Source organism: Ochotona princeps, chromosome 3 (assembly GCF_030435755.1).
Source record: "Ochotona princeps isolate mOchPri1 chromosome 3, mOchPri1.hap1, whole genome shotgun sequence".
Lineage (NCBI taxonomy): Eukaryota > Metazoa > Chordata > Mammalia > Lagomorpha > Ochotonidae > Ochotona > Ochotona princeps.
In genome coordinates, this window is record NC_080834.1 from 31,594,184 (window position 1) to 31,609,129 (window position 14,946).

Below are 14,946 nucleotides of genomic sequence, written 5' to 3' on the forward strand. Positions count from 1 at the left end.
TTCTAATCCTGGCAGCTCCACTTCCCATCCAGCTCCCTGCTTGTGGTCTGGGAAGGCAGTCAAGGACGGCCCAAGGCTTTGGGATCCTGCACCCGTGTGGGAGACTTGGAAGAGGTTCTAGGTTCCCGGCTTCAGATTGGCGCAGCATCAGCCGTTGCGCTCACTTGGGGAGTGAATCATCGGAGGGAAAATCTTCCTCTCTGTCTCTCCTCCTCTCTGTATATCTGACTTTGTAATAAAAATTAAAAGAAAATAAATCTTAAAAAAAAAAAAAGATCTGCTGTGAATGATGGGTATTCTCCAGATATTCGTTGCCCCTTGCCACCTAGTTTACCGCCACTCTCTGCCTCATGCTTGAAATTCTCACTGGAGGAATTTTTATGTCAGCCATCTCCACTAACAACTATATAAATAAATCAGAGAACAAATAAAGACAATGATAAGCCCTGGTGTGTATGTCTCATTAGAGTATCAGAATATGAAATTGCTGTACTGTATTATTTAAAACATCCAGACATCAACTAAGATTAAAAGACACCTAAGAGGGGCTGGTGCTGCAGCACAGGGGGTTAAACCACAGCCTGCAATGACATCCCATGTGAGTGCTGGTGTGAGTCCCCGCTGCTCCGCTTCTGATCCAGTTTCCCGCTAATGTGCCTGGGAAAGCAGCAGCGGTCAGCCTGGGGGCTTGGCTCCTGCTACCCATGTGAAGACCTTGACGGAGCTGCAGACTCCTGCCTCAGCCTAGCTGTTGCAGTTATCTGGGGAGAGAATCGCCAAGGATAGAAAGTCTCTCTCCTCTTCTCTCTCTCTGCATTTCTCCTTCTCTCTCCGTAACTGTATCTATATATCTACATTGTATATATATAAATATTTCTTTTCTGTGCATTTTATATATATATAATATACATATATATATATATATAAAAGGGAAAGAAAGCCACGACTGTGGCATGCCATGTTTAGTTGCCACCTGTGATGCCAGAAGCCCATATAGGCACTGATTTGAGTCCCAGCTGCTCCTCTTCTGATCCAGCTCTCTGATAATGGCCTGGGAAAAGCAGTGGAAAATGGCCCAAGTGCTTGGATCCTTGTATTCACGTGGGAGACCTAGAAGAAACTCCTGGCCCTCCCTGGCTGCTGTGGCCTTTTGGGGAGTAAATCATTGGGTGGAAGATCTCTCTCCGTCTTTCCCTCTCTGTAACTCTTTCAAGTAAGTAAGTCTTTAAGCAAACAAACCCAAGAAGCCATGCATAAGCTCGGGATACAAGGCAGTCTAGGGTCTTAGGCGACCTCTGGGTGTCACCCAGAATAGCCACACTAAGTCAGCAGGCACATCCTTAGGGACGACCTTAGACAAGTTGTGCACATGTCCCTGCCATCCTCTCTCCAGCAGGAAGTACCTGGTAGAAGTCGGTTTTTTCTGCAACAACTTTCAGTATCCCTGGAGCAATGGGAGGAACAGTGACCATCTGCAGCTTGCTGAGAAATGGGTTGTGTCCATAACTTCGGTAGCGCTTCATCCTGTCCTCGATGACCAGTGCGAGGGACTGTGAGTGGTTGATCACTTCCAGCAGAGTGGAGATGGCCACGTTCTGCAGGTAGCAGTCATTGACACAGCAGCTGATTGTCATGAGGGACTTGAGCCACGCCGGGAAACTTGGGTCACCAGCTCCTGAAAGGCAGCCAGCGAGAGCAGATGGGTACAACAAGAACAGCATGGGAGGGAGGATGGGGCCTGGAGTGCAGGTCCCACCGCAGCCGGATCTGCCCTGGGACCTCAGAGGGGTGGCAGTGCGCTGGCCTTCTAGGGCAGATGTCAACGTGGAAACAGGGTCTGAACAGATGCCATCCAGTTAAGAGGAGGCCAGTGGGAAGAGTTCTAGTGCACCATGGTTGGTGCCCTTGCGAGAGGACAATGCGATGGGATGAGAGCCACACAGGGCGACTCCCCTGTAAGCACCAACACACACCCAGGTGGAAGCAGCTCCAGGCAGTCACCATCAGGAGCCACCTGAGTGCCAGAGGGAGGGGCCGGGCAGTCTTGTGAGCATGGCCTCTGGAACTGCAAGGGGAGACATCTCAGCAATCCAGCTCTGGGTGCTGCTTTGATTGCCCAATATGTGCCATGAAACAGTCTAAGTCCTGACTACCACGAGGGTGCTTCAATATGTTCACTGGTACAAAATGTCTGAATATCTAGACATGAGATGCACTTTCCATGTAATTTCTGAAGATTCCTTGTATGTTCTGGGTTTCTGATGAGCTGTGTTCATGTCCAAGGTCTAAGGAATACAGATCCTGCGGGGGCGGGGTGCTGTGGTGCAGGGCAAGGTGCTGTGGCCCGGCAACCATATTGGAGGTCAAGTCCTTTCTCCTGATCCAACCCCGTTAATGTAACTGGGAAGGCAGTGCAAGACGGCCCGAGTATCTGGGTCCTGCCACCTGTGTGGCAGATCTCGGCTGAGTTCCTGGCTTTGACCTGACCCACACCTGGCTGTTGTGGCCAACTGAGGAGTGACCCAGGGGATGGAAATCTGTCTCTCCCTCTGTCACTCTGTCTTCTAAGTCAATATATAAATAACAATTAAAAAAATAAAAGACCTAGAGAGCAAAAAGTAAGTAAATACAGCAAAAACACAGTTTCGGTCCTTACCAACTTGTCATAGAGCGAGACAGAAGTCAAAAACATTTACAACTCACTAAAAAATAAGGATGGAAAGAAACGTGGCCACCACAGGCAGCCTGCCTTCTCTCCAGAATGCTGGTGCCCCCGGGAGGTTCCCAACATTAGAGCAATTGCATGGACTCCCCAGGATGGGTGTCCAGTCTGAAAGGCCTGTCTCCCACGTGCTGAGCTCTGAGCTCATGAGCCTGCCACGTTCCCTCCTGGGGCAGGCGTGACTGCAGGCCCCCCTCACCTGGGAGCTGGAAGAGCGTTTCGTAGAGCTGCTCCATCTCTTCCTGGGACAGGTAGACGGGGAAGGTGGCACAGTCCAGCAGCAGGTGGCAGGCAGCAGCAAAGGCCTCCCTGCACTCATCCCTGGAGTCTGCCAGGCTGACTATCACCTGCTCCATGTCCCAGTCTCCGTCCTTCTTTCTGCTTGGGCTACTGGGCAGGGAGGAAGGCGAGTCGGAGCTTCTCGTCCTAAATGGCGACCCTCGTGCTGTGAACAAGTCCGAGAGCATCTGCTTAAACTGGGGCACGGTGATGGGCCTGGCCTCCCACAAGTCCTTCTTGTCGGGGTGGCTGGCCCCGGGCCGCTGGGCCCCGCTCTTTTCCTGTTTCTCTGCGGGCTCTTTGGACCTGCTCTCTTCCCCGGACACGGTCAGCTGTGCTCCGAAGATGTTCTTGCTGGCGAAGCTGCCAATCAGCTCCTGGATGCTGAGGAAGGTATGCTGCATGGTCCCGCCCTTCTTCCAGATGTCGTCTCGCTGGGGAGACACCGGAGGGAGCTGCAGGTGCTCGGACAGCTCTGGCGATGAGGCGCTAAGCCCAATGCCGCTGTCCTCGGACTTCAGTGGGGGGAGTGTGGTCTCCTCGTCCCCAGGGACCATGGCCTTAGTTTCTAAAATGACTTCGGATTCGCCTTTTATCGGACTCTGCAAAACAACGGCAACAGTACCACCCTGTTATCGCTGTACTGGGCAAGGAATTCACATGTCTGCTGAAAATCATGAATGGACTGGAAAATCAATGTTTTTTTTTTTTTGTTTTTTTGTTTTAAAAGATTTTTATTCATTTTATTACAGCCAGATATACACAGAGGAGGAGAGACAGAGAGGAAGATCTTCCATCCGATGATTCACTCCCCAAGTGAGCCGCAACGGGCCGATGCGTGCCGATCCCAAGCCGGGAACCAGGAACCTCTTCCGGGTCTCCCACATGGGTGCAGGGTCCCAATGCATTGGGCCGTCCTCGACTGCTTTCCCAGGCCACAAGCAGGGAGCTGGATGGGAAGTGGAGCTGCCGGGACTAGAACCGGCGCCCATATGGGATCCCGGGGCTTTCAAGGCGAGGACTTTAGCCGCTAGGCCACGCCGCCGGGCCCAATGTTTGTTTTTTTTTAAACAGAAACCCTTTACAGCAAGACAATCTGTTTACAAGTATCACAGTATTAAGAGGACAAAGAGGGGTGTGGGGCTCCAAAGAGAGGTTGAGGGGCAGCATGCTCCAGGTGCAGGTGGGATTGGGGCCTGTCATTTTACTTAGACCCTCCAGGTTCTGAGAAGTTGATGAGGGCGAGTGTTGGTCAGCAGCTGGGATGCCTGCGTTCCACACCGGAGCATAAGCCTGGGCTTGTCACCTGCTGTGGTCCTTGACTCCAAACTGATTCCAAGCACGAAATGTTCAAACCCCCAAATGAAGCAGAAAATCAAAGCAGTTCAAAGAACATGGGCAGTGAACTCTTGGTAAGATGATCACTGTTAGTCTTTTTGGAAGGCAATTTGGCAGTATCTCTCACAATTTTTAAAAAATCGATTTAAAAAACTTAAAGTCAGAAGCGATAGGGAGAAGGGGAGAGGGCAGTGTGGGGAAGGATGGAGGGGCGGGGAGGGAGGGAAGGAGAGAGAAGAAATGAGAGAGACTCCATCTGCTGTCCACGCCCCCAGATTCCTGCAACAGGGATGGACAAGGCTAAAGTCAGGAGCCAGAAACTCCAACTGGGTCTCTCACGTGAGTGACAGAAACCAGGCACATTAGCAGGGAGCTGGATTGTAAGTGGAGCAGCCGGGGTGGGAACTGGCATTCCGATGCCAGCGTTGCAAGTAGCAGCTTACCACCATGTCTGGCGGCGGGCAGAGGCTTGCTGAGCCCAGAGAATGCTTCCTGCTCCTCGGGGCCTTACCGAGCTGCCGCTGGTGAACTCGGCGTCCAGGTAGGAAGGAGGCATCTGCACCTTGCTGAGCACCTTGAAGCACGTCTTCAGGGCGAGTGTGAGTTCCGGCAGGCTCAAGGCCCCCATCTCCTCGGCGAGGGGCCGCACCAGGCAGTTGAGCACCTGCGGCAGGTACTGGGTCTGCACCTCCGAGTGAAGTTCCTGTGGGAGAAGCAGGTTGAGCTCCCACAGTGTGGGCTTACAGCCTGAAGGAGCAGGCAGCCGAGAAATGCCACCCCAGTAAATTCAGTTGTTTTAGAGCTGAAGTGTCATGTTAAATTCCCAATCAGGAAACAAATTAATACTTTCTTTGCCTAGACTGAGCAGGCTATTTCTTCTCTTTCTGATTAAAAAAACAAAAACCACAAACAACAAACCAACACCAAACTGTCACACACATTTCTAATTACAGAAATTGGCTTCCTTTGAGACAATTAGCCACCTGTATGATTTAAAAAAATGTTTATTTACTTATTTACTTGAAAAGTCAGAGTTGGAGAGAGAGAGACAGCATGTGTCTTTCAACCACTGGTTCATTTCCCACATGGCTGCAATGACCAGAGGCAGGCAAAGTCAGAGACAGCAGCTAGAAGCTTCATCTGGGTCTCCCACGTGAGTAGCAAGAGCCCAAGCACTTGGGCCATCTTGCCACCCTCCTGTTTTTCCAAGGTCATTATCAGGGTTCTGGATTAGAAGTGGACCAGCCAGGACAAGAACTGGCACTCAAGTGGGGTGCTGCCATCATGGGTGGGAACTTTACCTGTTATGCCATGATGCCAACCCCTCTATCTATGCAATGTTAACCAGACAATTTATGTACTCTAACTCCTAAATAACCAAAGAGCAGCGTAAGGGCCAGTCCAGCAGTTGTTTTACACTGCCTTGGCCCAGGCCACTTACGTGGGGCTCAAACATGAAAAGCTTTTTAAAATAACACATTAAAAATAGTCAGAGGGGCAGAGAGGGGTCTACAAACACTGAACAGCTGGTAGGTTGCCTGGATCTCCTACGGGAGCTTGGGATTGAGTCCCAGTTCCACTCCCACCGAGGTGTCCAGAATGGCGTTCTCAGCTCCCAGCTTCTGGCTGGCACAGCCTGGCCATCGAAGGCATCTGCATTGTAAACTGGCAGATGGGAGTTCTCTGTCCTCTTGCCTCCTTTCATTGACAAACAGCAACAACAAAAACCCCAAACCAAAAACTATGAGCATAAGAGCCTACACGCAGCTGCGCTGACATAAAGCATTTCCTGTACGTTCAAGTTTACCCGGTGGACCAGTGACAGTGGAGAGAGGGGCAATGACAGCACGCACAAGCCGTTCCTTCCTGACAGAGCACCTACCAAAGGAATCACGTCGAGCAGGAACACGAGGAGGGTGCAGAGCTCCGAGACTGTGGGCGGTGGGCCGACGCTCTTCCCGGCAGCCTCCGTCTGCTTCCCCACTCTGTGGCCATCACAGGAAAGAAAAGTGAATCCTTTCTTCTACAATGCCCTCAAGAGCATCATGTGGCTTCTCAAAGCTGCCCTGCTTTCAGGTAACACTAGATGCCTTCTGCCACACTCAGGGGGTCCGGGGCCTCTTGGTCTCTGGTGGTGTGGGCTCCATCGGTTCAGCTGTGTGTAGTCCCATGCCCATGTGGGATGCCCCACCCAGCAGACCTGTAGCACCCGGCACAGTCCTGGGCTATAACCTAAGATAGATCCCAGGTGAAGAGCCAGGGCTTAAGAATGACAAGTCACATGGATGTTTCCCTGGCTGTGGGGGGACCTGACACACTTTCCCACGGGACGCAGAGGAGCACTGGGCTGCAGGGCACCTGACTCATCCCTCCCCACAGTAGGGAACCCAGCACCACCCTCTGCAGAGCAGCCTAACTCTACAGAGGAGGCCCGGGGTCAACAGATGACTGGCACTCTTCTAAAAGCAGCAGGTGCCTGGGTAGGTGGGCCTCAAGGCCTTCTGCGTGCTGCACTGTGGGGTGAACTGACTGCAGACTGAACGGAGAGAACCATTCTCTGCAGACTTCTGTCCTTGACAGGATCCTGAGTCCCACAGTATCACAGCAATCTACACAGCACTCACGTGGCTCTGGGCATTACAGGAAAGTCAGCAATGGAGAAGGCACCCAGGAGGGTAGGATGGGGTTGGGTCTGGCGATATTCTACCCACACAGCTAACTAAAGATGACAACACATGACACTGGGATTCACCATCACTGGCTAGTCCAGCCCGAGTTCTTTCTCCTCTCTTGTCATAGTTTATCTTAGAATGAGAATTCCTTCAAAGAACCATGTATGCCACATCCGAGGGACACCACCCATCTCCAGGTGTCGATTCTAAATACCTTGTGAGTACGGGCACACAGATAGGACAAAGACATCACTGCTGTGCTGCACACAACGGTGACAAGACTGAAGCAGGATTATTTACCCGGGAGACCATGGCACTCAGTGGACGGTTGGATCCCCAAATGGCTCGCTGTGGCCTTACTGCTGTGAAACTGACAAAGCAGAGCCTGTCGCTATGGAGATGTATCTGTTACAGCAGCACAGCGCATCCCAGGAGGGACAGATACTATGGCCAGGACAGCGATGCCCTCTGGGATAGACACAGGACAAAGGGATGGGAAGGCAGGGGGCTGGTTGCACCTGCACAGCAGCATTTTATTCTTAGAAAACATCGTCAGAGGCAGGTGTCTGGCCTAGTGATTAGGTGCCCGCAGGAGTGTGGGTTCAATCCCCAGCTTTTCTCCTGACTCCAGCTGCCTGTTAATGCAGGCCATGGAAGGCAACAGGTGATGGAGGCTTAATGTAAACCCACATGGGAGACTGGGTTGAGCTGCCAAGCTTTGGTCCAGTCCTGGCCACTGTGAGCATTTGAGGAATGAACCAGCAGATGGAAGATCAACCTCTCCATCTCTCTCTCTCAAATAAAGACTTTTTTTTTTTAAATGATAGTAAACCTGATTGTGGTAGCATAAAGCATGAATGCTTTAATGGAACCAGCAATACACTAATTTCAACGGGAATGTAAGAAAATGGAATACTTAAGAATTTTCTTTAGGCACAACCACCAAACTAAACTAGACTGCTTTACACAGATCCTGCTGAGGGGACAGTGTGAAGGAGGGACAATGGATGAACATGACGGAGGATGCAGAGGATCTTCTGACATCAGAGTTCAATAAAGCAGGTGTCTGTGGAATTACAGAGATGATGTGAACTCTCGGCTGGAGATGTTTCTTGCTCTGTTAGAATCTTAGGGGAGTTCTCTGCAAGCCTGGTTCGGGTAAACCTTGCACTGCAGGGAGGCCACCCAGCCTCAGCTCCAGGCGCCTGGCCTGACCGCCCCGGGCAGCGGGGACACTGTGACGCCCTCCCTCCTTCCTCACAGACCCCGTGGTCCTGAGCTGCACGCCCACCTGAAGCACTGCTCAAAGCACCGTGTCATGTAATCCCAGAGGAAGTCTGTGCTTAGGGAGGTGAGGAGCAAGTTCACGGTCTTCACGATCTCAGAGGCGTTTCTGTTTTCTTTGATCGTACTGTCAAAGCAAGAGGAACGAAAAATGAGAAATTCTAAGAACTCTGTGCCTGAAACTCAAACTCAGCAACAGGTGCTGTGGAGCACTGGACCAAGCTGCTACCTGGGGTGCCATGCTGAAGTGCTGGTGTGAGTCCTGGTTGCAATGCCTCCAGCCCAGTTCCCTGCTAACGCTCCTGGGAAGGCAGCAGAGCAGGGCCCAAGCACTCGGACCCTCCTGCCCACATGGGAGACTTGGGTGAAATTCTGGCTAGCTCCCGGCCCCTGCCAGTGTGGCCATCTGGGAAGTGAACCAATGGGTAAGAGATCTTTTTCTGTTTCTTTCTGTGTCACTCTAATTTTCAAATTAAAAAAAAGTCTTAAAAAACCAAATTGTTGGGCCCGGCGGCGTGGCCTGGCGGCTAAAGTCCTCGCCTTGGAAGCCCCGGGGCCCCATGTGGGCGCCGGTTCTGGTCCCGGCAGCCCCACTTCCTATCCAGCTCCCTGCTTGTGGCCTGGGAAAGCAGTCGAGGACGGCCCAATGCATTGGGACACTGCACCCGTGTGGGAGACCCGGAAGAGGTTCCAGGTTCCCAGCTTTGGATCGGCACGCATCGGCCCGTTGCGGCTCACTTGGGGAGTGAATCATCGGACGGAACATCTTCCTCTCTGTCTCTCCTCCTCTGTGTATATCTGGCTGTAATAAAATGAATAAATCTTTAAAAAAAAAACAAAAAACCAAATTGTAGCTCATTTTCCTGTTCACATCTCCATTCGAGAAGCTAATGGATCTGCGGCTCATCTCACACGGCATGCTTCACTGATTAACTCTCTGGAAAGCTGGTATAATTTGATACAGAACACTAATTTTAGTCTAACCACACATAATTAGATGCTGTACCGGTGGAAACTGGTACAACTACTCATCAGGGGACTGTCGCTAACATTTGAAATGCACATGTACTTTCCATGGCTCAGGAAACTCACTCTCGGGATGCATCGTACAGAACTTCTTGCATGGGGACACAAAGACACAGTGTGAATTTTACATTTCTACATTCCAGGTTGGGGGAGAGACTGGCTGCAGTTCCTCTGAAGCCCTGTCCAGTAATCCAGGGGAACAGTCAATGCGTGCCGATGGCCTCGACAGCACAGACTGGCAGCTGCCCTTTCCCAGGATGTGGGGAGCATGGGCCAAGACCCCCAGGGGATGTCTCAGCCAGGCCCAGCACTGTAACCCCATGGATACTGTATTTCTTTTTCCTACATATACTCCCTTAGGATCAAGTGTAAGTTACAAATCACACACAGCAAGGCATCAACAGTAACTTGCAGCAATACAGAACAAATATAACCACATATTGTAATAAACATTATTTAAAAACTCTGGACTACTTCTAGAATTTTTTGTTAACTCTTTTCAGATTGTAGATGACTGTCTGTAACTGAAATTACAGAAAGTGAAGTGGGGGCACTCCTATACTCCAAGGTATAGCTTAGCTTGCTGCGTCTTTACAATGCCCAGTACACCATAACTGACAGCACTGGGGGTGGGGGCCGGAGAACAGGTGAAGTCTGAGGAGCCCATACCTGATCAGTGGGTTTCCACTGTGCGTGTAGCTAAGCTGGAGGTCAGAGCCAAGGGCATCTTTACAATAGGAATAGAAAGCCCTGATGACTTCAAGAAATAAGTTGTCAACCACCTGCGGCCCTGCAATCAAACAGGAAATGGTCAGAGAAAGACTCAGCAATCTACTTCAAAAGCCAACACACAGCATGCCAGGATCCTTCTGAAGGGTCATGGAAAAACACAGTTCAAACAGGTGAGTCCCAGGCCCAGCACGGCGGCCTGCAGCTAAAGTCCTCGTTGTCTAAGCACCGGGATCCCATATGGACACTGGTTCTAATTCCGGCTGCCCCACTTCCCATCTAGCTCCCTGCTTGTGGCCTGGGAAAGCAGTTGAGAATGGCCCAAAGCCTTGGGACCCTGCACCCGTGAGGGAGACTGGGAGGAAGTTCCTGACTCCTGGCTTTGGACTGGCGCAGTGCCGACCATTGCAGTCACTTGGGGAGTGAATCATCAGATGGAAGATCTTTTTCTGTCTTCTTCTCTCTGTATATCTGACTTTCAAATAAAAAAAATAAATCTTAAAAAAAAGTAAGTTCCTTTTGGTGTAAAGAATTCTGAAATCAAGCATCACTGTTTCACAATACATTTTCCATGATTTTTTTTGGAAGGTCCTTTGCATACATGAATTTCAAAATTTTTGGCACCAAAATAAACTTCCCTCTTAATTCGATTTTCCTTTCACTTTTAAAAAAGAAGACAGAGGCACAGAGCCTGGCACCTGCTCCAGGGAGGTGTGGTGGACATGGGCCTCTTGACTGGACTCCTCACTCAAGAGAGGACGGCCATCTTCCTATCCTGAAACCTAAGCAGGAGCTAAATCACAGGAAAAAACAAAAATCCCAGTCCAGACCAGCCCTCCAGATGGCGCCAAGGAGCCGGCCTGGCTGCAGGGGTGACAGTCACTGCACCACTGTTAGGTGGTGCTGGGTGGTGCAGACACACACACACTGCTCTCCCTCAGCACCACAGCTACTCCACTAGAGACAGAGACAATTCCTACACAACCGCCTGGGGGTCCCGATGGGCAGGGGAAAGGCTGGGGGATCTGGCCTGGGCAGACACCTGCAGGCAGCACTGGCTTCCCACTGGGACTCTGTCAGCAACAGCAGAGCTGCACATGGCTTGGCATCTAAATTCCTCCTGGTGACCTGAGCAAGGGGGAAGGCTCCCACGTGTGGTTTGTCTGGGAACAGTCAGATGGGCAGCAGCTATGTCCCGACAAGGGAGTTCAGGCTCCTGGAGGTCTGAGGCGCTTTAGCTGTGAAAGGAATCTTATGTGTGAACCCAGCCATGAAGCCACGGATGCCACACGCTTGGCACATGGTAACAGCCCAGCAATGGTGATCTTCTGGAACAGGTAAATGGTCCAGGCCCTCTCATCTACCTTGACCAGAAGTCTTTCGTCCCCTGCTGTGTCCCGGAGCCCTGCTCGTGCCCTGCCACATAGCAGGTGCACTGAGACTTTCTCTGAACAACACAAGCACTTCACCCAGACCCTCGGTCCCCCCAGACTCCTGCGAACAGTGGCAGGAGTCACGCACCACAGCCTACCATGCAACAACATAGGACACTGCGACAGGTCTGAGGGACTGCAAGGTAGCTCTCTGGGAAATCTTAAAGACCTGTCTGTTCCAAAGGCAGAATTAGAGAGACAGGAATTGGGAGAGAGAGACTGGCTGGCTCACTCCCTCAAGGATTACAATGGCCGAGGGCAGGAGCCTGGAACTCCACCTTGATCTCCTGTGCGGGTGGCAGGAGCTCAGGTCCTCGGGCCGCTTTCTGCTGCTTTCCCAGGTACATCAGCAAGGATCTGGATAGGAAGTGTAGCGGGAAGGACTTGAATTTGTGCCCGCATGGGAGGCTGGCATCAGAGATGGCTGCTTAACTGCTCTGCCACAATACTTGCTCTAGGATACTTTTTTTCTTAAAGCTCACCTTCTCATGTGGTGCTCATGGGACCAGTGTGCCAAGATGAGTCTGGCCCTGATACAGGAGGAGTGGGATTTAATTTTATAAATCCATGTCTTCATTCAGGAAGCATTTTAAGCACAGGCAAGTACAGCTCATTTAAAAGGGAAGCAGGCAAACATGCATTCACGTGAACACAGCTGGACCGGGTCAGAGACAGAGGGCAGCGGGGATCATATAGCAGGGCATCCTGGCACCTGCTCCTGTCCCCGACTCCGAGGGGCAGAGACAGAGGGCAGCGGGGAGCAGAGAGCAGGACATCCTCACACCTGCTCCTGTCCCTGACTCCGAGGGGCAGAGACAGAGGGCAGTGGGGAGCATAGAGCAGGGCATCCTGGCACCTGCTCCTGTCCCCGACTCCGAGGGGCAGAGACAGAGGGCAGTGGGGAGCAGAGAGCAGGGCATCCTCGCACCTGCTCCTGTCCCCGACTCCGAGGGGTCAGAGACAGAGGGCAGTAGGGAGCAGAGAGCAGGGCATCCTGGCACCTGCTCCTGTCCCCGACTCCGAGGGGCAGAGACAGAGGGCAGTGGGGAGCAGAGAGAAGGGCATCCTCGCACCTGCCCCTGTCCCCAACTCCGAGGGGCAGAGACAGAGGGCAGTGGGGAGCAGAGAGCAGGACATCCTCGCACCTGCTTCGGTCCCAAACTCCAAGGGGAGACAGCAAGCGGCCACAGCACCTCTTTGCAGGTGGCAGGCTCTCACCAGGGAGCTTCATGATCTCTCCATGAAACGCCACTGGAGCGCAACATGCATGTTCACACAGCGACCCTTCCTCAGGTCCCGATGAAGACAGGGCATGCTGACAGACAGGTGGGAGAGGCTGACATGGGGCAGGGCCTTGTGCTCCGTGATCTCCAGTTCAGCCAGCTGCCTTGCCCTGCCTGTGGCAGGAAAGTCTGCCTGTATACATAGTATGTATGTACATATGTTAAAGGTAGGTAGTGGGGTTGAGAACAGAATGCAGGCTTGTCTGAGGTGTGAGCACAGGTGAAGAGAAGTTCTGCTGGCTCACGCATGCGCATGCACGGCCATAATTCCAGATTTTCCCAACTAGAACACCTGAATGACTGTGCACGCCTTCCCTGTGATACCCGGACAGAAGTGAGTTCAAGGAGTGAGCAGTACCCAGGATACACTGCGTGCATCTCACCACACTTCACCTGAGAGCAGGCTACGGGTGCTGGGTACTGGGTACTGGGTGCTGGGTGCAGCAGTGCATCCCACTCACCTATCTCTGGCTTGTCCAGCAGACTGACGAGGATGCGGAAGGGCTTCAGGTACGCGTGATGGCGCTCCTCCATGTCGGCGTCCCCAAACTGCTGGTGTAGGATCTCAGCCAGGCTCTGTGTTTACAGATAGCCACAAGGCAGGTTAGCATGCGCGGGCTGCTGTGGTATATCACATGCAGGGAAGCGTGACCACACTGGGTGCTGCAGGATATCACGTTGGTAAGGTATGGCACCCCCGGTGCTGTAATGGTCCTGATACTCTGGGACAGAGAGCATACCCAGCATTCCAGCACTCCAGCTTACAGAACGTCACCAAGCCAGGCAGCAAGGGGCATCCGGAGACAAGACCACAGCCTGCTGAGGCCTCAGGGCCACCTCCATTCAGGGCCGGGGTCAGAAATGCCCTGAACGGGGTTGGCTTCCCATAGATGTGCCTTTACCTCAACCAGGAGCTCCTTGGAGTATTTTTCAAAGAAGTAGGAGGAGTGGTCTTCGTACCAACTGGAGAGTTCAGATTCCGGCACAATGGTGTTTCCCTTGATGTCTGAACCTACAAAATAAACACCACGACCCGCTAAGAGATCTCTGTGAGGACACCACAGCGTGGAGATGTCACAAGCTGCAGGCCCTTCAAAACGCAGCTCCCTGGACCCAGGAGGGCCCATGCCACCTGCTATCTCCGTCCTCGGAGAACTGTCAGGCTGAATTCCAGCCCGAGGGTACCAAGAAGGCACCTTAACTGTCTCTTCCAAGTATATGGCTCAAGTAGAAGCCACAATGAACACTGTTTTTAAACACCAGCGCTCGTTTGTCCAGGACAAATAAACAAGGCTGTGTGTGCTGCATGCTGGGTACTCCCTCCCCGTCACTAATCGCCCCGGCTACCCGTGAGGTTGCCATGGCTAGAGGAGGCTCTCCAGGCTCCTGGGACGCAGCTGGCTGAGGGCCAGAGTCCTCCTGTCCACACAGCACGCGAGTCCCGTAGGATTCAAGCTGAGTAGCTAACACAACTGCCCTCTAGGTGAGAGTCCTGGGAGAATCTGCCACCGTTCCCCTAAATATCGGCAGTAAGCCATGTGGTACTGGCTTCTGGGAGTTCTACACGGGGGAAGGAGACAGGCAGCTGACGAGGCTGCCCCGTCGCTGATGTGGTCACACCTGCACACCGAGGCTAAGATGGGCTTTGTGGCTTCTTCCCCACCTTAGGGACAGGAAGGGGGGGTCATAAAGCTCCCCAAGTGCTGCCTTTCAGCCCTGGACTCTGTCTCTTCCAGTCTGAGGGTTCTGAGAGAATCCACAGGCTGACCCCGGAATCACACAGCACAGGCAGCTCACGCCCTACAGGGCGCCCACAGCACTCCCTTCTGACGCCCTGCACACACACCCTGCCCCGGGAAGCTCCCCTGCAGCCAGCGGCTCCACTCGCATCAGGTCTGCCTGCATTCTGCTTGGTGGCGTTTCATGCTCTTTTTTTCAGAGTTGATTCGTATTTGAAAGGCTGAATGACAGAGAAAGAGCTTCCACCTGTTGGTTCACTCCTCAGACACCTGAAACAGCTAGGGGGTTCCAGCTCAAAGCCAAGAGCCAGAAGCTCCATCCGGGTCCCATTGGGCAGGCTTCAGCCATCACTCACTGTACCCAAGGACTCACCCGTGGCATCTACTAAGTGCATAGTGGGCAACTGGGCTCAGCCATCATTGGCTGTACCTAGGACTCAC

The 14,946-nt window shown here is 52.5% G+C and overlaps 1 protein-coding gene across 4 annotated transcripts in view; it reads right to left on the reverse strand.

Annotated features, from left to right (window-relative positions):
- Window positions 1–14,946, reverse strand: part of DOP1B (DOP1 leucine zipper like protein B) — a 105,111-nt gene that overhangs the window by 49,024 nt on the left and 41,141 nt on the right. For all 4 annotated transcript variants that reach the window (XR_009245147.1, XM_058661652.1, XM_058661651.1 and 1 more), the window contains 8 exons: window positions 13,669–13,778; window positions 13,228–13,342; window positions 9,991–10,111; window positions 8,303–8,422; window positions 6,222–6,324; window positions 4,851–5,042; window positions 2,922–3,603; window positions 1,404–1,675 (listed from right to left, as the gene is read on the reverse strand). Coding sequence is in view for 3 of the 4 variants with exons in the window: in XM_058661652.1 (XP_058517635.1) it covers window positions 1,404–1,675; window positions 2,922–3,603; window positions 4,851–5,042; window positions 6,222–6,324; window positions 8,303–8,422; window positions 9,991–10,111; window positions 13,228–13,342; window positions 13,669–13,778 (1,715 nt within the window). In the remaining variant the exon portion in view is untranslated. The remainder of the gene's footprint in view (window positions 1–1,403; window positions 1,676–2,921; window positions 3,604–4,850; window positions 5,043–6,221; window positions 6,325–8,302; window positions 8,423–9,990; window positions 10,112–13,227; window positions 13,343–13,668; window positions 13,779–14,946) is intronic.